The 21,303-nt window shown below is 44.5% G+C and overlaps 2 protein-coding genes and 1 long non-coding RNA gene across 16 annotated transcripts in view; 2 read left to right on the top strand and 1 right to left on the bottom strand.

Annotated features, from left to right (window-relative positions):
• The first annotated feature begins 76 nt into the window (after nucleotides 1–76).
• Nucleotides 77–8,352, top strand: tdrd15 (tudor domain containing 15). The gene is made up of 5 exons (XM_079340976.1): nucleotides 77–165; nucleotides 607–673; nucleotides 1,326–6,953; nucleotides 7,277–7,440; nucleotides 7,681–8,352. Exons 2-5 carry the CDS (start codon nucleotides 645–647, stop codon nucleotides 7,692–7,694), a joined length of 5,835 nt encoding a protein of 1,944 aa, XP_079197102.1. The 5' UTR covers nucleotides 77–165; nucleotides 607–644; the 3' UTR covers nucleotides 7,695–8,352.
• Nucleotides 8,353–8,956: 604 nt separating this feature from the next.
• On the top strand, nucleotides 8,957–11,650 carry LOC306825193. 2 transcript variants are annotated; one of them, XR_013779228.1, is made up of 3 exons: nucleotides 8,957–9,476; nucleotides 9,554–9,635; nucleotides 9,797–11,650. It is a non-coding gene; the product is annotated as an uncharacterized lncRNA (long non-coding RNA). The 2 variants fall into 2 exon arrangements; XR_013779229.1 differs by having other exon boundaries at nucleotides 9,554–11,650.
• afdna (afadin, adherens junction formation factor a) overlaps nucleotides 10,108–21,303 on the bottom strand; it is a 92,497-nt gene continuing 81,301 nt past the window's right edge. For 5 of the 13 annotated variants that reach the window (XM_079345549.1, XM_079345556.1, XM_079345558.1 and 2 more), the window contains 5 exons: nucleotides 21,128–21,166; nucleotides 19,157–19,291; nucleotides 15,971–16,487; nucleotides 12,557–12,641; nucleotides 10,108–11,955 (listed from right to left, as the gene is read on the bottom strand). In XM_079345549.1, coding sequence (XP_079201675.1) covers nucleotides 11,802–11,955; nucleotides 12,557–12,641; nucleotides 15,971–16,487; nucleotides 19,157–19,291; nucleotides 21,128–21,166 — 930 coding nt within the window. In that variant the 3' untranslated portion in view covers nucleotides 10,108–11,801. The remainder of the gene's footprint in view (nucleotides 11,956–12,556; nucleotides 12,642–15,970; nucleotides 16,488–19,156; nucleotides 19,292–21,127; nucleotides 21,167–21,303) is intronic. The other 8 variants (XM_079345557.1, XM_079345550.1, XM_079345551.1 and 5 more) reach the window with 4 other exon arrangements.

Here is a 21,303-nt window from a genome sequence, read left to right as displayed (position 1 = left end):
TTGAAGTCTATCGTTGTAGTTATTATTAACAACCACGACACGACACCACTCAACGCGAGTTAAACCATAATACCGGAAGTCAGACACGTGTCGCCGCCGTCGCCACATCACAAGTGTCGTTAACCTGACCACGGGACCTGTAGAGCACGTGAGGAGGTTCAAACGGTAAGACACGGGTAACTGAAGTGTGTTTAACTGTCACTGGCTACCTGAGGGCTCGAGTCAACTTTCGAACGTGACATTTATCAGCTGTTTAAAGGACGGTTAACAGCCGTGGAAGAATTAGCTTCATGCTAGCACGTTGCTAGGGCACGTTGCTAGGGTTACTGCCACTAATCCAGGCTGAAAGTCAATGTTACTATATATATATATATATATATATAGGATTAAATTCGGAGACTGTAAATTTGCTTGTTCTTAGCTGTTATATAGAAAAATCAGCTGCTAGACTGACGTATAACTATTTATGTTATTTTTTATGAGTAATAATGACTTCTATACATCCTTATTTTGGATATTCATTAATGATATTTGTGTGTGTATTAACAAGGGGAGACTGCATAAGGTAACAGAGTGTGAATTGAAAAGTATTATTTCCTCCCTCAGGTATTGTGTAGGATGTGACAGTCATTGAAGCCGCTGCCATGCAGTCTTTGGGTTCCGAGCATCAAAAGTAAGTAAAACAATATAAATGTATAGTTCTGCTTTTGTGATATTTCAAATAATGTCTCCAATTTGTGTCTTTAAAAAAAAAAAAAAAAAATTCTGTCTATGTTTCAGTCACTGGTTTTGAAATTTTAAGCAAAGCTACTGGATTTTGATTTCATTTATTTATTAGAAACTGTCTCAGAGATAATAGTGCGACTGTGTCAATCATAGCGCGAGTGTTTTTTATTTTCGTGTTTTAAAAACTTTGGAACCAGGTCTTTCTGGAAACAGGTTTTAAATTATAATCCTACTATATAGTGGGCTCTGTTTTATTTCCCAATCTTATAATGTTAATTTCTGACTGAAATTCATGTGTAAAAATCCCTGTTAAGAAAAGACAAATTAGATGTGTTGTGCATTCCAACATTGCATTGCATCACGTATGTTTGAAAGTCATTGAATGAAAAAGTTGTTGGGACACAGAACAGCCTTCACATTGTGCTCCACGTTCAACTCTAGGTCTTGTAGTAGTTGGCCCCTAATGCTTAAACGTATACGGTCATTTCCCCTTTCCCCCCCATTTTCCTGGGATTAATAAAGTATTTCTGATTCTGATAAACTCCCCAAATTATTTTAAACTTTTGAAGGTCAGTAATTTGTGTTGCTTAAATTTACAGGTCTCTGAATTTTGGTCAGTCTGCACCATGTGCTCTTTGGCCAGTAGACCTGAGGTTAACTCACTTGGACTGGAACCCTGAAGCAACCCTGATACACTTCCAGGGACAGTACCTCACCATATGTGAACTGGATTACAATATCTTGCAAGGAGAAATACAGAATACACCAAAGACTACAGCTGCTGTGGATATTGGAGAGTTCTGCCTCGTAGAAGATTTGACTTCAGCTCGGTGGTACAGAGGAAGAGTTCAGAACCGAAAAGAGGATGTGTTTGATGTGTTCCTGATAGATCATGGTAATGTCTTGAGTGCAAATATTGCCCACATATCGTCCTGTTCAAGTGACTTGTTCATCCTTCCTCCCAAGATAGTGTGTGGCTTTCTTGCAAATGTACTCCCACATAAAGGTTCTTGCTCTGTCATTGAGGAGTACCTGGCAAACCTGATTGGACAAAGTGTCACAGGGTACATTCAAGCCCTCCTTCCTCACAAAGTGCTATTGTTGGAAGCTTCTGACATCAACAATGACATAGTAAGACATGGGCTTGGGAGGCATGTGGACACGGAAACGTTCCTCCTGTTGGTTGAGATGATCACAGAAGTGCCACTCAAACAAAACATTGAGCCAGTTCCTGATTTACTCATTGAAAAGCCAAGAGGACAGGAATTTAGCTTTAAATCATCTGAGTTGCGAGGACATGAAAAAATTCTGTCATTGTGTGGACCTAGATTGCCTTGTGGGACAAGAGCTAAAGTGCGTGTGACTGCTGCAGTGAAACCTGGGCTGTTTTACTGTCAGATGGCCAGTAAGGAAACAGATCTATGGGACATGTCAAAAACGCTGGCTGAAGTTTGTGAGTACACAACAAAAGAACACACTCAGAAGACACCAGAAAACCTGGGCTTACTTTGCTCCGTAAAGGGGAAAGATGGGAATTGGTACAGAGGCTTTGTGCTGTACCTTCCAGTCAACTCTCTAGTTAGAGTTTTGTTCGTTGACTATGGATTTTTTGAATCCGTCAAAGTTGAAAACATCCACAAGTTGCCATCAGGTATCTATTCAACACCCATCATGGCGTTCCCATGCTCACTTTCATGCCTTAGCGACCAGGATGAGGCGCTTAAAACTCAACAGTTGAGTTTTCTCAAGGCTGGCTTGCTTGGAAAGGTGTTGGATGTGGCCATCAGAGGTTTTGATGAAGACAGGCTTTTGTACTCGATCACAGTGATCGGTGCTGAAGACAATCCAGTGAAGAAACCAGAGATCAGTCAAGAGAACCCTGAGATGAAGATTGAGTTAGCTTTTGAGAGGGAAAAGGTGTTGCCTCAGAGTAGCTATTTGAACTATGAGAAAATCACAAGCAAAACATTTGAGGAAACACTGGAAGAAGAGGAGCTGCAATTAAATTCTGTCTGTGTTGGCTATGTGGTACATATCCAAAATCCAAGCAATTTCTGGATGAGAACACAAAAACGCAATGATGAGTTTGAGGAAATGATGGCAAAAATGTCAGATCACTTCAGTCAAGTGAAGCTGGATGAAGATGTGCTGTTGAATCCGGAGATGGGGACAATGTGCTGCGCAGTTTATGAGGAAGACATGCATTTTTACAGAGGCGTAGTGATAGACACTCTTGAGCACGGCGCTGAAGTTCTGTTCATCGATTTTGGCAACGTTGAGAAAGTGCCACACATGTTGATCAAAAAGATTCCCGAGACATTCACCAGCAATCCAGTGTTTGCCTTTCGTTGCACACTTGCTAATGTTTTCCCTTTGGATGACGTATGGACCAGTGCCAGCTCTTGCTTTTTCAAGCAAGCAGTGTCCAACAAAGCCCTGCTAGTCCATGTTGTCGAGGTGAGAAAAAACAAATTTGTCGTGGATCTTAGAGAGACTGGGAGTGAGAACAATCAGAGTATCACCGAGCTTCTGATCTCCTCAAATCAAGCAGAATTCTGGAACGACGTTACCTTCGAGCCGGTGATGCAAAAAAATACAGAAACGTCAAGATGCCCAGAATATGGTGTGACAGCAGACGCCAATGAATGTAACGAGCAGTGGGAGGATTGTGAAGACAAAGAGAAAAGAAGCACGATGGAAACCGACAAGGTCCCAACCCCTGCTAGTTTCAAAGCATTAACTATCACGCCAGGGTGTGATTTCACCGTGCTGTGCACTTTCATCAGCTCTCCCTCAGAATTCTGGTGCCAGCCTCTTGACAAAGTTCAAGAGTTGGAGGAACTGATGGCAAAAGTTAAGCATTATTACTCAACTAATCGAGTCCCCCTCCAGCCAGGAGATTCATGCTGTGTTGCCATGTCACCTAAAGATCACAGAGGTTACAGGGCTTTTGTCATAGAAAAAATAAACGCTCATGTCAAAGTGATGTTGGTTGACTTTGGCTACATCATAACAGTAAAGGAGTGCAACCTTCAAGCTATAATGCCAGAATTTGTTGATCTGGAAGTACTAGCTTTTAGATGCAGCCTTTACGATGGGATCGAATCTGCCGTTCCCAACAACGCAGAGAACTGGCCTCTAGAGGTACTTAACACGATGAACGATTTTGTCCAAAACAGCTCCAGTGCACTAAGATGTACAGTTCTCTCACAGTTGAACATGAAAGACAAAGGGCTCTGCAATGTTGTTGATCTCTACAATGCCCAGTCCAAACAGAGCATAACCAACCTGCTTGTGGAACAAGGCCTGGCAAGAAAGGTGGCAATCTCAGAAAAGCAAATGCCGACCGTCTTTCCAGAGTCTTTTACCTACTCTTCATACGATCTGACTCCTGGAAAGGAAGAACATGTGTTCATCACTCATGTGAGCAGTCATTGTGAGCTCTACTGCCAGCTCGAGAGAAACACGGAAATAGTTGAACTGCTTGAAAAGAAAATCTCTGAGGAGAGTGCGAAAATGAAACAAGACAGTAGAAGAGCTGTGGTGAGTAAGCTGTGTCTGGCTAAATATTTGGATGGCAAATGGTACAGGGGCTTGACACACCCCGTTCAGTCACCTCTGCATCTCAGTGTGTTTTTTGTAGATTATGGAAACACAAACATATCAGAAAAAAATCACATCATGTTGATCCCCAGAGACTGTGGTGAGTTGCTTTACACGCCCATGCAGGCTTTCAGATGCAGCCTTGCGTCAGTGTCCAAGGGAGAGTTCTATGCAGATGTGAAGGAATGGCTAAATGAGGCGATTCTCAACAAGCAAGTCAGGGTGGTCATAGCTGGAAAGAGCCACGATGGATCATTTGATGTTGAACTGTTTGATGGCGATGTTAACATAAATGAGAAAGTAAATGAACTTATTCTCAGTCTTTTGCCCAAACCAAAAACAGAGTCATCAGTCAAGTGCAAGAATCGGCTTAACAGGCATTCTTCAAGCTCTCTCGCATCCAAAGCCCACAAAGGCAAAAAAAGAAATGTTAGTTGGAGAAAACGGCACAAGAACACACAAGTCATGAAAGGAAATGAGGGCAATACAAAGAATCATGTCCCTGAAAAACCTCCAGGACAGGATCAGAGAGAGTGTTTGGATACCAACGCAAAGTCCAAACATCCACAACTGACCGAACAAACAGAGACACCTCAGCTCTCATGTCTGCCCGACATGAAAGTGAGTGGCAGTTTGATGGCGAAATGTTTTGTCTCCCACGTTGACTCGGTCAACAGTTTTTTCCTCCAGCTGTCAATAGATGAACCTGCCATCTTGAAAATGGTTGAAGACCTCAACTCAGGTCTCCTCAGAGATTCATTGACGACCGCGACATCTGTGAGAGTTGATGATGTTGTTCTGGCCGAGTATGAGGAAGATGGCGCTCTGTATCGTGCTGTTGTGAAGGACTTTGAAGGAACTTCCTGTCCTGTTGAGTTTGTGGATTACGGAAACGCCGCAGTCATTGCGAAGGAGAAGATCTATTCCATACCAATGGAATATCTGTCTCAGTCAAGGTTTGGCATACCATGCTGCTTGTTGGACACAAACCTGTACAAAGATGATGAGTCTTTCACTGAAGCTGTTATGGAGAAGCCTCTCTGGGTAGTTTTTGTCTGTCAGTCTGGAACTCAGTGGAAAGTCAAGATCAGGATTCACGAAGGGACTGTAACCGAAAAAGAAGGGGAAGCCCCTGATGGTCCATCGGAAATTGAAGAGCAAGTGAGACCCTGTGAACAGAACAACTTGAAAAAAGCTGCAACACAGAAGGAGGCAACTACATCCCAAAGAATGACCCCAACTGCATATGGGGAAACCTTGACCCTAGATCCACCACCTGGCACACGGGCACCAAAACTCAAGGGGATAATCTACAGGCGGCATAAAAGAACACTAACCAAAAACAGGACTCAGAAGAAAACTGCTTTGAAATCCTCCGTCAAAGCAAGTAAAAGGGCAGATGCAATTGTACCTTCAACAATTCAAGCTGGCACAGAAAATGCTACAGTCCTGTCAGTTCTGCCTAATGGCAATTTTTACATCAGGTTAAATAAGTCCAGTGACCTGCTTGCTGATCTGAATAGTTGCATCGCTGAAAACCTTTACAAGTGCAAGGTGGTGGCTAGAGAGGATGTCAAAGTACACCTCAAGTGCTTAGTTCAGGTGACCAAGGACGGGCAGTGGCACAGGGCTGTTGTTCAACACGTAGGCCTGGAGAAATGCCAGGTCCTCCTTGTGGATCGAGGAGTATCAGAAGAGATTCCGAATGGCTTAATCAGAAATTCTTGCAGTGACCTGACAGAAATGCAGAACCTTGCAGTTCTGTGCAAAGTGCACAGCATTGGGTTCAGTGAGGGAGAGTGCGCTGAGGCACCGTGGCGGGAAACCCTCCAACTATTGATCGATCAAGAAGTCAAGCTGGCGTTTGTCTGTTACTCAGAAGTGGATCAACTTTGGATGGTTGAGATTGTCATGAATGGACGGTTCCTCGTTCGGCAGAATCAGACGATCCAGACACCTACTGACAGCAGGAATGAGACAGAAGAAGAAAAGTCACATTTGGATGTGGACACAAGTCCTGTTCAGCAACTCGTCCTTGCTCCCGTTGATATAGACAAAGTGTATCCTGGATTTGCGGCCGCTGTCACGACCCCCTTTGAGTTTTGCCTCATTCTGGAAGATTTGCTCCTCATCATGAACAAACTATCCGTGATGTTGGATGACGTCCCTGAGCAGATGCCTCCTCTTCCTGTCGCCCATCTTGTTCCTGGCGCCTGCTGCCTGATCAAATCAGAGTCCAAGAACAAGTGGTGCAGGGCCGAAGTTGTAAATGCTGACACCGCAGTGCTTCTAAACCTGGTGGATTATGGCTACTGTAAATGTGTGCAGTCTGAGGACTTCTCCAAGCTGAAGAGGCTTCCAGAAGAGATGACGAACATCCCGAAGGTGACATTACCGTGCGTCCTGAGAGGGGTGAAGCCAGTGGATGTGGATGGACAGTGGACTGATGACGCTGCAGTTTTCTTCCAGCAGTGTTTGTACCAGAAGAACCTCCAGATCTTCTTCAGGGAATTTGAGTCCAACACACACTGGAAAGTGGACATCCTGGCCGATGGCGTCCATGTGGCCAAAGAGCTGGTCGATGCTGGGCACGCCAATTACATAGACATTATGCTAGGATTGAGGTATGTTGTTGTTCCTTTATCTTTATCTGATTCTATATTCAGAAAAAAACATGATTACACTGTGGCGGCAGGGAAAATTAACACATGTAATTTGAGTAATTGCTTTGAGTAATCAAATGTTGAATTGTTATCGTTACAAGGAATTTTATGTGCTGCTGCAAAACACAAGGACTGTAAATGTAGAAAATTGAAGAGGCTCACGTTTGTGAATTATATCCTTTAATAATCAGATCTTTAATATAATAAGGAAATATCTAGTGTGTGTGTGTGTGTGTATTTTCAATCCAAGTTCATCAATTGCAGCTTGTTTCTGATACGCTTAGGTTCCAGGAGCAAAGTCTCTGTAAAGCCACCTCTCGTAGCGCTGACAGTGGAGATGAGTTTGTCCAAGAAGGTGAAGCCTCCGATGGGAAGTCCCGTCTCTCCGTCAACTTCACTGAAGACGCAGGGACGATGCCACTCAGCGCCGTGTCTGGATCTAGACATTGTAAGAAAAATCGTTTGATAAGAGATTTATAGGTTCAATGTGAAAGCTTCTGGCTTCATTTAAAATATCAGTTTTATAGTCTTTTGAAACGCATTACTTGCCGCCCTTAGAATGAACTAAAAAAAACAATTGTGTCAGATTTAGGAGGAATGGTTCATCTATAGCTGAGACGAGGTATGAGTGGATAAAATAGTTGACAGTTATGTTCGCGTCTTCTTACTTTGTCATCTTCTTTGACAGGTTTTCTGATGTGAAGGCAGTCTGCTTAAATCCTGTACCTGAAATGAAGCGAGTCACTGGATGCAGAGAGTCAACACCTAGTGTGAGGTTTGAGATGCAGCGTGTTGAAATTTTTGGCCAAAAGATCCTCTACATGTCCATGTGTGGAGAATGACGGCTGCTGGAAGAATCAGTCACTCAAATACACAAATGATAAGTCACATTTTAGATTAATCTGAGCTACTTTAAAATGTTATGTATTTTCAAAAAAAATGGGTTGTCTTTTTTTCCCCTCGTTTTGTTCGCTTAATTTGAGAAGTTTTTTGAAGATCTGTTGAGCCAGCAGCACCTTGTCTCCTAAAAGAAAAAGTTAGATGGCGGTGCTAGGAAACAGAAACATTTTGTTATGGTCTAAATGAGGTGTTCATATGTTAACGGCTCAGTTCATTTTTTAAAGCTGTTTAAGTGTTCAAGGAGTGATTTATGTTGAAGAAAATTAAGCTAATGGGCATTATGTGTTATAAGATGAACATTTTTTGTTTATAAAATATTTTCTGAGAACTTATTGTCTGCTTTGCTAATTGTGAGTTTTGTTTTTCTTTTGGCACTTGGAACTCCTCACAGTTCATTAAAACTTGCTGTATTGTAATTTTTTTTTTGAGTGTGCATAATAAATTTGAGTTATGAAGCCTTCTTCAGTGTTTCCATGATGTGGGTCAGGGGGAAAAAAACTGCCAGCTTTGAGAGGATAAGAAGCTACCACTGGAGGGCGCTGTTGGTTCAAGACTGGTTATGGGAAGCCTTGTGCTGGGTAATGCATTTCACTGTTTTACCATGCTGAAGTAATGAGCCATGGTTAAGTGAAGTCTGCGGTGTGTTCTCTTGTTCAAGTTATGTGGTCAGTAAATCTGAAAGTTAGATGCGTCAAATGTTTATATATATATATATATATATAAAAAAAAACTAATCCCCTTTCCTGGTTCTGCTGAGACTGTGTTAACCGTACTGTTCAGTCAGGTCACTTTAATAACACAACTGTCAAGTACATTTATTACAAGAGCCTAAAATACTTTGTCAATGTCCTTTTAGAGATTTGCGTTGTGTGCGTGCGTGTATATATGGAGAAGAAAAAATGTATTGTCAGAAGTGGGATTCGAACCCACGCCTCCAGGGGAGACTGCGACCTGAACGCAGCGCCTTAGACCGCTCGGCCATCCTGACATGAAGACTATGGGTACGCCTTTCGATTTATACAGCTGACTTTGTTCACACGTCTAATTTTTATTCCGAAAGTTTTAGGTGTTTTAGATGTAACAACGCGGATTCTAGATTTACACTGTCTAGATTCTTTACGCTATGGCTATGACGTCATGACGTCATGTCAGCGTTCTAGAATTCAGTTACGTACGGCCCTGTGTTTTCACTTATTTACAATTATAACGAACTTTTAAACGGCACGTGTCTGTGTCAGCGGTCATTCAAAGTATAAAAATTGTAACGGAGCCAAGAGAGAAAACGGGGCGAAGCTGAAGTCGATCCCACCTCTCATCTTTGAAAAATATTGTAGGAAATCTTGAGAGCAAAATACGGTTAGGCCTACTCACTTTCAAATGTTGATGAAAGTCAACATGTGTAACATAGTTACTATACTATTGATTCAATGCATACACTACATTATCACGTTTTGTGTATCAAATTCATAACTTACCTTGTGTGCCTTTTTATTTTTAACCTGGACATGCAGTGAAGGGCTGAGGTGGGATTAAAACCTCTGCACACAGACCGTGTGACATAACTGCGAGGCAACAGGCTCTCCTGTACATTACATGTTAACATAATTTAAAAAAATGTAGCATTGAATATCCACTTCTCATGAGTATATTGATGCCTTAAGGAGTCCGTAATGAAAACTTGCTGAAGGATAAAGCAGAAAGAAATAAACGCAGGTTCAAACTGGAGCCTGTTTCAGAAGGAAGGTAAAACAAACTCAGTCTATCGCTGAGCTCTGAGTTCATTTACTTTCAGGCGGTTCAGAAAAGCCAATTTGAGTTTGTTGTATCAACTCTAAATTCATTCTTTTAACACGATTATAAAAAGCCAATTATATCATATTTAAACAACCTGGATTTTTGTTCAGGCAATCAAGTGTATCTGAAAGAATGAGGAAGTGAAGCAGCGTTTCTGGCTGTGAAAGAGGAGACCAGCTCACTAAAGAAAACCCACTCCAGACCAGGTTAGGTTCACACACTTAGTTACCATAGTAACAGACTTACAGCTAATGTTACCTCCCCTCTCTGGAACGGGCTCGAGTTGCCCCTCTCTCTCAAGTTTGAGTGGCCTCGCCTGCTGAAACACAAAACCCCAGTTTCCCTCATGTCAGGCCTCCCTTAAATAATACGATCACGACCATTTTAACAGGAAGGGGGAAAAAAAGACATGTCATGCCCGCACTGTTGAAAAATCTGTTTTATTAATGATTTACAAAAGGCTAACATTTAAACGAGTCAGTTCATTTGAAACCTACAAAGGAGTGGTGGTGGTTGTTGTGAGGGGAGAGGAGACACGTCTGTGGTGAGTTTAAAGGTCAGTTATTAGAACAGCTTCTGATCTCGTGGAGGAGAATCTGAGGGTTTTTTTTTCAGTGGAGGCTCCTGCAGAGAGAAATTAAATAAATCCACACACAGGATGGAGTCGCTCGGGCAAACTGCAGAAGAGAGACACACGAGTGAAACAAGCTCGAGGTGCGTTCCTTTTCGGTGTCGTCAGAGCAGCCGTTTCCGTGAACGTTATGTTAATTTTGTCTTTTTATATATTTGAACAACCACAATTCTGTCCACCCGGATCTCCCCGACTCACAGCTGGTGCTGAAAACCAAAACTGTCCCGTGTCCGATGCAGAAAAACACAGATTACTCGCAGAGTAGGAGTCCACTTTCTCCAAACAGTTTGCAGACACATACTCAATATTTAAAAAAAAACAAAAAAAAAAACAAAAACAGGTTTTTGTGCAAGTATGTTTCTTTGAAATAAATATCTGTAAAGCAAACTAGGACTTAAAGAGTAGTTTTTGTTCTTTTTATTTTATTGTGAAAACCAACATGAATCACATTTGTAAGTTAAAGAAATCCTCGTTCTGCCTTGAATTTCGGGGAACAATCAGTCAAATTAATCTCACACAACTCTTCAAGAAAAGAAAAAAAAAAGAATTAGGACTATTGGATTTAAAATAAAATAAAATCAAAGTTACCTCACATTTAAAAGACGGTGGGGGAGACAGTCCAGTTTGTTGGATCACATTAGTTTAGCAGATTGTTTTTGTTTTTTAGTAGCCTGGCAGGTTTCTACAGTAGTAAAAGAGTGAGACAGCTGTGGACCCAAATATTTACAGTAATGTTGTGCACGTAAAGATCCTTCTCTGGACTGTTTGGATCCTCCTCTGGAGAATCGTTTTCATCTAAAACATCACCAAAAAAAAAAAAAAAAAAAAAAATTAAAAACTAATCCCATGCTTTTTTGTTGCTACGGAATGAAATAACCAGGTTTCCACTCGCTGGGGATTTCTTTTTTTTTTTTTTTTTAAAGCGAGAAGAAAAAAAAAACAGATTGGTCTGGGCGATTTCTGCTGGCGTGAAGGAATTTAAAAGTGAAATCATGATGCAAAACTAAAACAGCCTAAAATCGTTTTGTTTTTAAAAAAAAATAAAATAAAAACGAGAATAAAACTTTCCGCATCCCCGTCGCCCCGAGAACCTTTTTATAAACAAAAATATATCCCCCTTTGTCGTCTCAGATTCTCACTAGATACAATTCAAACTTTTTTACAGTGCTTTATCATTATATATCTTTGACAGACCGCAACGAAGGGCGAGAAAACTTTAAGCCATAAATGTCTCTCCTATTCCAACGATATAGCTACGTCGAGGAAATAAAAACAGAAGGTGAACGGTCCAGTTATTCATCGATTAAAAATTAAAAAAAATAATAAAATAAAAGGGGCAAAAAACAACAAACAGGAGGAGACGGTCAGTGGTTGGGGGAGGCGAGCGCCGGCCCTCTGGACCCGGCTGTGTGTCCCAGGAGCACCTTAATTGTTACCGTGGTGATGTTTAAGGTGGCGCTGGGACGTGGAAGAGGCTCGGTCTACTACTTGGTGTTGAGCTCGTTCTCCAGCTCCATGAGTTTGCGTGAAGCCTTGACCTTGTTGGAAACCTCCTTCCCCTGAGAGAAGAGACGCTGGCGCTCCTTGAAGGTCATACTCTCCGGATTGCCGCTGGGGATCGAGTTCTCCTGCTCCTGACTGGAACACACGGAGACACACACACACACACACACACCCTGATCATCTTCTCTTCATAATCGATCGTTGATTAAACACAAACAGACGGTATCAAATGTTTGAAGTCGAACATTTAATGGGAGAATTAAAAGCTTAAAAAATGTTTTGGTAAAGTGTTTTTTTCTGTGCTGACTGTGCGCTCGGGAGTGTTTGCATGAAGCGTTGGTTTGCTCCGCCCCGTCTCCATGACAACAGTCACTATATATGACCAACACTGCTCCGTCACTTTTCCCTGTGCATTTTATATGTAAGATCGTTTATTTCCTGTTCAGACACGGAGCAAAGAGGACGGCGAGGACCCGACACGATCTGTCAGCGGCAAAACTACCGAGCAATATCACAAAAAAAAATATCGGAACAAAGTTCAACGTCTTTCAACTTGGGCGCTCGGAGAAGCAGTGAAATAAAAAGAAACGTCGCTGGACGCTCCGGGCCAATAATATAAACTGAACACTAACAGATGATTGTTAATCATTAAAATCCTGTCCTCAAAGAAGCTGTGTGATAAACAGCGATATGTTGTGATTGTGTCTCCGTTTGTGAAGCTGCGTCTATCGTTTACCTCTTTGTCCATTTGTCTCGCGGGTCCTTGTAGACTTCTCCCGATCCTACAACTCCAGCTGAGTTTCCAGTGTACGAGTTAAATCCTGCACGAGGTTCACGAGTCAGCCAGCGGACAGACAAGGCGGTGAGAAACGGGTTAGCATCGTCATCGTCAAACAACTTGAATCATGTGAAAACAGGCGAGGCAGAAGCTGCTGGATGTCGGCCGTCAGGATCTCCGATTCACTTCAAACAAATCAAATCAAAACGAGGTCAAACTAAAGTTCATTTTCCATCCGACGCAGGACCGATTATTAAAACAGAGTCCCTGCTCGTCTGAATCCAGCAGCTTCTCCGCTCGACATCAGTTCATTTCCCACAGAGCAGCCTGAGCAGGAGGAAGGAAGAGAGGGAACGAGCATTAGGCAGAAACAGAGTCAGATCTCAGTGAGCTACAGCAGCGAGCGAAAAGAGAGAGAGAGAGAGAGCGTTAGAAAGCCGTTAAAGAGCCATTCAGAAGCAGCAGAAACGGTCTGTGCAGGTGTGTGTGGGCTCAGAGGTCAGGGGTCACCATCAGATCACCCGTTAACCCTCTGAGGCCTTCTCACTCGTCGTCCTGTACATCTGAATTTGAAACAGACACGACATGATGATGATGGTGACCCCGACGTTTTAATCCCAGAGGAGGCTCGTTGTGTCCCCGTGTCTTTTCTAAACTCCGGCCTGAAGCGACAGAGTCAGCTGGACCTGATCTGTGTGACCCTCGAAGTCTGCAGCTCTTTATTTCAACAACAAGCTGATGAGACTCCAGGTTTCATCATCATAGCACACTGAGTGTCAACAAACCACATGAAAAAAAAAAATCCCAAACATTTTTTCATTAGATTTGTTGAGAGGCAAAAAAAAAATGTCGGATCAGAGAGAATAAAAACTCTCTTCATGATGAAACCACAAAACGAGTTCTCGCGTCGTGTCGTGCAGGAGGCTGAAGATGCCGTTCCTGTCAAAGACTTTTGTGTGTTCAGCGTGTGAGAGCGGACGAAGGGGAGGTTCACACACAGTGACAGGAGTGTGAACCCTTGTGGATTCATCCAGCTGGCAGCTCCTGAGATCTGAGGCTCGTTCTTCATCCTCAGACCGCATGAACACAAAGTAACCACGGAGAAACACGCCTCGTTCAAGGACAAAAAACATTCCTCCGAGGAGCCAAAAGAAACGGAGACGAGACTAAAAAGTCCTTCGTTCACCGGCTCTTCAGGGATTCTTTAACATTGAGAATGTTTTTTCCTTTTGCTGTGGTTCTTTTTTTTGTCTTTTTTTTGTCTTTTGGCACCAAAACATGGAGCTGGTTTAAAATCCGTCTCTTTAGATATCTACATTTGATTCATCTTTGGAGAAGCCTTGGCAAAATGTAAGGCGTCTGTATTTGTTTTTTCTAGCGGTTTTCTCACGACTCCAAAAAAAAAAAAAAAATGGCCTCATGTTTCAAAAATTAAAACGCTCTCGAGGGGTTTCGGAGCTGCCAGCTGATTTAAGCAAAAGTCATTTTGAAACATTTTGGGAGATTCAGACGCCGTCAGGGACACCAGAGACTCAGGTGCCTGTTCGGTCACCTGAAACTGCAGCAATGCCCTGTGGGAGTTGTAGTCAAGGTTTAGTAAAGCTGCAGCGTTACCGAGCAGAGACACAGACGGGCAGGTAAAGGAGACAAGGAGACACACACACACACACACACTTCAAAGTAAAGCTCTCTGACTAACAGACAGGCAGAGTGAGGAACACACGGACAAACAGAAAGCAGCCACAGGCAGTAAAAAAAGCAATAGACATCAAGCCGGTTACTGGGGGGGGGGGGGGGTGAGCTGCTGGCAGCCAGAGTGCAGCGTGGTGCGTTTCAGATGCATGTGTGAGGTGAAACATGCAGATTTGATATCCGTGAGGGAGGGGGGGGGGGTGGTGGTGGGGTAAGAGGGGACGTTAGTGGGATCTGATTTGAGTGAATCGTCCTGGATGTGTTTTTGTGTTGGACTTAGCAGCAGCAGGGATGGATTTTTTTTTTTTTTTTTTTAAGGTTGTGGAAGTCAGGATCAGATTGTGCTGCCTTCAGGGCTCGCTTTGTCTGCGGACGTTCAAAACAGCTGCAACTCAAAGCCAAACGATGGATGTTTGTGACCTCTGTGATACTTTCATCCATCAGAAGTGGCTCAAGGTTTGAAATCTTACACGTCGTCAGAATATATGAAACCAGAGGATGTTTTCTTTACTGAAGTGTTTGCCGGATGAAAACGGAAAAGAAAACGGTGTATTCCAGGCTGAACTATGTCGCTGTATTTTGGGAGGTAAAAAATCCCGACAGCTGCCAACTGACTGCGGCTCGACCTCTCCACTATCAGATAAAAACCGTCCCAACAATGAGGCCCGTTGAGGAGAAACTGTGATGTATCTAGACTAAATATTTGACGAGGATAAACCAAGAAAAGCTCGACAGAAATGTGTTTGGAATAAGAGAGAGAAAGAGCGCCTGGAAAGATAAGGAGGTTTCTTTAAGCATGGACGCTGGACGAAAGCAGCGGTGGTGGATGTGTGACACTAGGGGGCGCTGCGAGTTGAACTGAACTTTGATCCAGCCGCAGACAAAGCAGAGGCGGCTCACTCATCTCTGTGCTGCTGCGTGCACTTTGTGTTTGTGTTTGATGAAATGAGCTGGTTTCTGTTTGATCGGGCGGGTTGATGTGAAGCCGATGGTGCGTCTCCTTTCCTTTAAAGCCAACACCGCTAAGCAGAGCCACGGGGGCAGGAAGAGAGAGAGAGAAGGGGGGGCGGCGGCCTCGACAACCCCCTGCCCCCCCCCCTCCTCGTTTCCCCAAGCAGCAACAGACCAGACACATAGGAGGCGGCGAGCGACAACACCAACAGTACTATGATTGGCTCTGATGGGTCTCAATCTGCGGCAAAGAAAGTGGTGGCGTGATTATCGATTGCTTTTTTTCTGTTTTTCTTGTGCTGATCGAAGGAGGGGGGGTGGGGGGGTGATTGGAGGAAGGTGAGGAGGAGGAGAAAACAAAAAAATTTACCCGGGGGACAGGAAGTGGTGAGAGGTGTGGTCGAAAAAACAAATAAATAATCACAAAACAAATACAGAGTGATTGGCTCGAGGAGAGGGGAGAATTTCAACATTTAAAAATAACCAACACAAAGTGGCGGATGGCGGGTCGGGTCGAACAAACACGTAAAGAAGGAAAAAAAAAAAAAAAAGGAGACGATGGAAATGAAAAAGGCAAGAACGCCGTTCTACGGAAAAACAAGGGAATCAAAATCAACACGCTAAAACTAAGAAGGTAGAAATAGAGGAGATGAGTGAATGAGAGGGAGGTGGGGCGCTGTAGGGGGCGCTGCGGCGAGCCGGCCTCCTCTCTCCTCTCTCTGCGTCTACCTTTATAGCCTCCGGGTTTCGCAGGAAGGGAGGGACCTGTACTGTTGGAGTTGTTGAATGGCGGCTGGAACGAGCGAGACAGGAAGATCCCGTCTGAAAGAGGGCGGGGCTTGCGCGCAGTGGCCGGCGGCTGAGGCCTGCCGTGATTGGGCGAGGCGTTGGCCGGGAGGTCGCCGTACGACTTCCGGGTGGCCGACAGCTTGAGCTGACCTGATTGGCTGCCGCCACTCTCTGCTTCGTCATCTTCGTCCTCGTCCCCCGCGTAGGAGACGAACTTGGCGGTGTAGAGCGTGTCGGGGGAGGTGACCTGCGTTTTGAGGTAGGAGGTGTTTCTCTGTGGGGGGGGCGGGGGGGTGTTAGTAGGGTTGTGGGGGGCGGGGGGTTGGTAGTCCCGGGGCAGCGGGGGCCGATACAGACCGGCCGGCTCGTCAGGCGTCAGCAGCTTTCTCTCCGCCTCCTCGTGCTGCCGGCGCCGCTCAGCCTCCAGGCGAGAGTAGTAGTCCTCCTCCTGTCTCCTCTAGGGGAGGGACAACCTGTTAGTAAGCTCCACCCTCATTGGCTCTCACCTCAGCAATGGACACCCACTTTCTAACCAGCTACGGACAGATCTGGGGAACTAACCTACAAACGCCACGACCAACAAAACCACATCGAGACCTGATCGACCCAAACAAGTCCTGAGCGCTTCAAAGCTCGCTCACGCTGCGGTCAAACGTCATTCCTGTTTATCTGCAGTGCTGAACGACAACCTGACCATTCTGAGGTGAACCTGAGGTCATAAGGACATCGGATCAGAACTTTTCCTTTAATGAATTAAAATCGGTGGGGGGCTGCAAACTGATTGACCTCATTGTTCTAAACACAATATGGACGCCTTGTTCTGCCAGTGAGCTCGACTGTAATCAAACAGAAGGATGCATAAATCATTTAGATCTGCATCTGCAGCGTCGTCATGTACGGAGCCCTACAGTCTGTGAAGCCGGTGGCTCGGGTACGAGTCCGACCTGTGGCTCCTGTCCTGTCGCACAAAAACAAGACACAAAAAGCCCCTCAGAAAATTAATCTTAGGACGTTACGTTCATGTTCTGATAAGCAAACCTTTAAACCGCTCATTTTTTATTTTTTTATTTTTTTTGACTAACTTTGGACGGAGTTTCAGGACGATCTCCTCCCCCGTTCAGTTCACGCTGCACAACCTCGAGCAACTCTCGGCTCACTCTCTCGTGTTCACTCCCTACCTTGCATCAGTTATATATATATATATTTTTTAAAGACGAGAGTCCAGAAGAGCCAAACAAAAGACTCGATCTAAGTGGTTTATCGGCTCCACTAATCTGACGAGGTAGCGCGTCGAAGAAGAAAACCTAACGATCCCTCCTGGCAGCTTCCTCCTCTGTCTCACAGTGAAACCAGCCGAGCTTCCTGGACCACCCTGTCGACCACCATCCCGTTCTCCTCAAACACCGTGTGCATATAGAGTGTGTATGTATTAAGAGTGTGTGTCCTCAGTTTACACTTCATGGTTTGGTGTTTCTTTTTGATTCCAGCCCACCCTGATGTGACTCGGGTAGCTGCACGTCAGGGAGCCATCCGTGATGTTACACATTAATCTACTCTGCAGGAATGTGTTTAGATTTCTGGGTTTGGAGTTCGACCAGCTGCTCGTGGCGTCACATGTCCTCAATCTCGCTGCTTTCTGATGTGTGTTTTTTTTCATGGTCCGTTTCATGTGTGGAAGGCTGAATGCTGCAGAGGTTGTGTATGTCCTCAAAAAAGGTGGCGGGTCTCGAGCGGCTGCGGATGTTTCCGAGCTGCTTTTGGTGGTGAAATCGTCCCAGTGGGGAATCTGAAGAAACTGGGAGGAATTATTGGGTGTGTTGGGTTTGAATGAGTGGGTGGCTGAGTATGTACAGTATGGATGGCTGAGGGTGGGAATGAGGCAGGTGGGTGGGTGCTGATTCATGTGTGTGTGTGTGTGTGTGTGTGTGCGCATGAACTGAGGATAAAAAGCATGTGGGTTTTTTTTTTGTTTTTCGGAGGGGAAAAAGTGGGAGGGTGGGCGGCATTCCCTAAACTAAAGCGATGCTGGATGGAGGATGGCGACAAAAATATATAAAAAATATAGGACATAAAAAAAAACCTTACAGAAATCATAACTGCTTCCCAGAAACAAACAAACTGAAGAATAACTGAACTTCCTGACAAACACCGATAACAACACGATGGGGAGTCCCATGCTGGAGGTGGGTGGGAGCACAAAACATGACACGTCACATTGGGTGGGGGGGGGGGGGGTGCACAGGATGAGGACATGCAATACGACATCTCCACAATAAACAGCATAAAATCATAACAGATTATCAAACACATCTGAAGCAAAGACATGGAAGTATTTTTATCAACATTGACTGTTTTATCTTAGAGGTACAAATCGATCTGAATCACTTCCTGTTTATCGTTTCGTACTGTACTCGCTCTCTTCTCCACTTTTTCAGCAAGTAATGAAAACCACATTTTTAAGCTAGAACGGCGGTGTGATCAGGAGTCGGCAGGTCACGGGACAAACACACCAGAACAGTGACATCATGGTGGTGAAGTCAGAGGTCACGACACTGTGATTTAGAAAAAGAAAAAAGAAAAAACACACATTGAAAATGTTTGATTGGACACGCGAGGCGGAGACGGATGGGACAGACTCCTGATCACACCGACGTACCAATCAGGGTTTCATTTAAATATTCAGTTTTTAAAATTAGTATTGGACCATGTACTCCGATTGAGCTGAGGAGTCCGGATAATAAAATAATAAAAAAAAAAAAGGACAGGAGGAAGTTCAAAACAGCATTTAGACTTACTTTTTCTACTCTCGATAAATTTACTTTTAATTTAAAAAAATTCTTCAATAAAAATCTTTTCACTTCTTGGCACTGTCGTCACACCTATGAAGGCTGCAGAGTTACTTCGGTTTGTTATTTGACTGTACTGAAGTGATCCATGATCGTTTATGGGGATTTTTTTTAAATTATGCAATAAAATGACATTTCAAAGATTTAGTAACTTGGTCTGACAAACATTTTTGACCTGTAGTACGACTGTGCTGAGTCATTAAAGAGCATCAATCTAAAACTTCCTCTGTTCATGAATTACTCTGAACATTTTGTAAGAGTCACGGACAGACAAACCGACCTTCTCCTCGGCCTCTCGCTTGGCTCTCTCCTCCTCCCTCCACCTTTTCTCCTCCTCCTGCTTCACTCGCTCCTCCGCCTCCCGTTTACGAATCTCCTCCAGCTGCTGCTTGCGTCGCCGCTCCTCGTCCTGCAACTGATCACGCAAACACGACAAACACGGGAGGGAAGACAATGCAGACAAGGTAACAATTAGTACGTGACCGATGGAGTCGGCCGAACACACGCAGAATTACGAGATCGCGCCACACATCAAATATCTCCGGCTCAACTTTCTGGAACACTAAATGGACACTGGCATGTGTTGTTTTTTTTTGTGTGTGTGTGTGTGTGTGTGTGATGTGAGGATGCTCGGAGTCGTCTCACAGGACTGCTCCAGAGGGGCGGAGCAAAGTGCACTGCAAGCTCACGGCACAGGCAGGAAACAACACGCACAGCTGAACATGCAGAGACGACCACGACAACATGCAACAACAGCAGCAGCAACCAGAACAGAGACGACCCCTCCTGCTTCTGTTTGATTCATCCTCCCTGAGCAGGACGGGGACAGGTGAAGACACACCTGCACAATGTGAGGAGGACACACAGAGCAGAGGACCTTTTCTCCGGGCTGGATGCTGTTAAAGGGCGAGTTCAACCGTTTAACAAAACAACCCGTTTTCCCACTTAGACCTGGAGGTGACGGTTTTCTGCAGATCCAGCATGCTAACGTCCTCGCGGCTACTAGCATAGTAGATGACGTCCTTAATTCAAACCATTATATGACTTAAACTGGTATGTTGATTTCATTTTCCGTTGTCTCAAATATTTTATCGTGAGACGATTTTGTTTCGGTGTATTTCATTTTTGATTCTGAAGTAAATTTTAGTTTCTTTAATAGCGGTCGTCGCTGTTTAACGTAAAAGTCAGATGTCTCAGTTGCTCTCTGATTGGCTGATTGTAAACGGGAGCAGTCTCTCTGGTTGAGGAAACGCATGGACACGTTTTCTTGCTGCCTTTAAACCTGATGAAGGTCGGTTAGTCCATTTGTCCAGGAGCTTCTCTTATTGTCTTTAAGAAGAAGAAGAAGAGGAGAAATGTGTGAGGCGTGTGGTTTGGTGGTCTGGTGACGGATGTGAAGGGGTGTGATGTAAAGAAAGCTGCTGCCACGTGCCGGCTCAGGCGGGACCAGGACTAACTGAGAAAACAGGATTTTGTTGTAGTTCAAAAGACCCTTTAAAAAACACACAACACAAAGAGGCTCAGCCGGTCACACACACACACACACACACACACACGATGGACGGATGGAGTCACCGACACACGACATCATGAGGCAGGCAGCATCAGGACTCTTCATGCATGGACCTCGACCTGGACGTTTCCCCTGCCATGCAGTCAGCCATGCAAGGCCCCCCCCCTCGATATTCACTCAAAACATCACTGCTCAATAAAATACTGCCCTCCTCCTCCTCTTCCTCCTCGCTCGTCTGATGCTCCGTTAGCAGGCAAGAGTTTTTATGATGCAGAAACAGGAATCCCATCCCTTAATGATTCCCGGGATTGGTCAGATTGTTTGGATGGACGTAAACGTTTGTAAATGAAATATCGATATCCGATGGGTCAGGACGATGACATGTAGCCGTGTCGATATCTGTCCCGCCCCTTTTTCAGAAACATCACTCGCTTTCCCCCAGCAGTCGTTTTGAGTGGACAAAGAGACAGACGGCTTCTCGGAGCCAAACAACACCAAGCGTGCCCGCTCCATGACCCGCCGCCCTCTATAGCACCGCCTCCAACCCCCCCCCACAAAAATGGAACGACAACAGTAGTCAAAGATGGGTGGGGAGAGACAGAGAGGAAACACGGGCAGGTGTGCAGCCCAAAACACACACACGCACACACACACACACACACACACACAAAGAAAGAAAACAGGAGGTGATGTTAAGAGGCAGGGAGAGGAAACTGGTCATTAACAGGAAGAACATACCAAGTCTAGAACAGAGATAGCTGGGACAGCATTCTGCTGCTGAAGAAGAAGAAGAAGAAGAAGAGAGAGTGAGAGGAGAGGAAACAAGGAGGGAGGGAAGGAGGGAGGAAAAGGAAAATACTGGAAAAGAAGGTGTGGAGGATTCAATACAGATATCAATAAAACTTAGTTAGGAG

Source organism: Symphodus melops, assembly GCF_947650265.1.
Source record: "Symphodus melops genome assembly, chromosome: 1".
NCBI classification, from domain to species: domain Eukaryota; kingdom Metazoa; phylum Chordata; class Actinopteri; order Labriformes; family Labridae; genus Symphodus; species Symphodus melops.
The sequence above is the reverse complement of the archived record's forward strand: the minus strand, read 5'-3'. Positions and strand labels throughout refer to the sequence as shown.

Excerpts from the sequence above, each read along its gene's own strand:
- tdrd15 (XM_079340976.1), top strand. The coding sequence starts at position 645 with ATGCAGTCTTTGGGTTCCGAGCATCAAAA. Across the intron at positions 674-1,325 it reads TTGGGTTCCGAGCATCAAAA|GTCTCTGAATTTTGGTCAGT; the intron begins GTAAGTAAAACA and ends TTAAATTTACAG. Across the intron at positions 6,954-7,276 it reads GACATTATGCTAGGATTGAG|GTTCCAGGAGCAAAGTCTCT; the intron begins GTATGTTGTTGT and ends TGATACGCTTAG.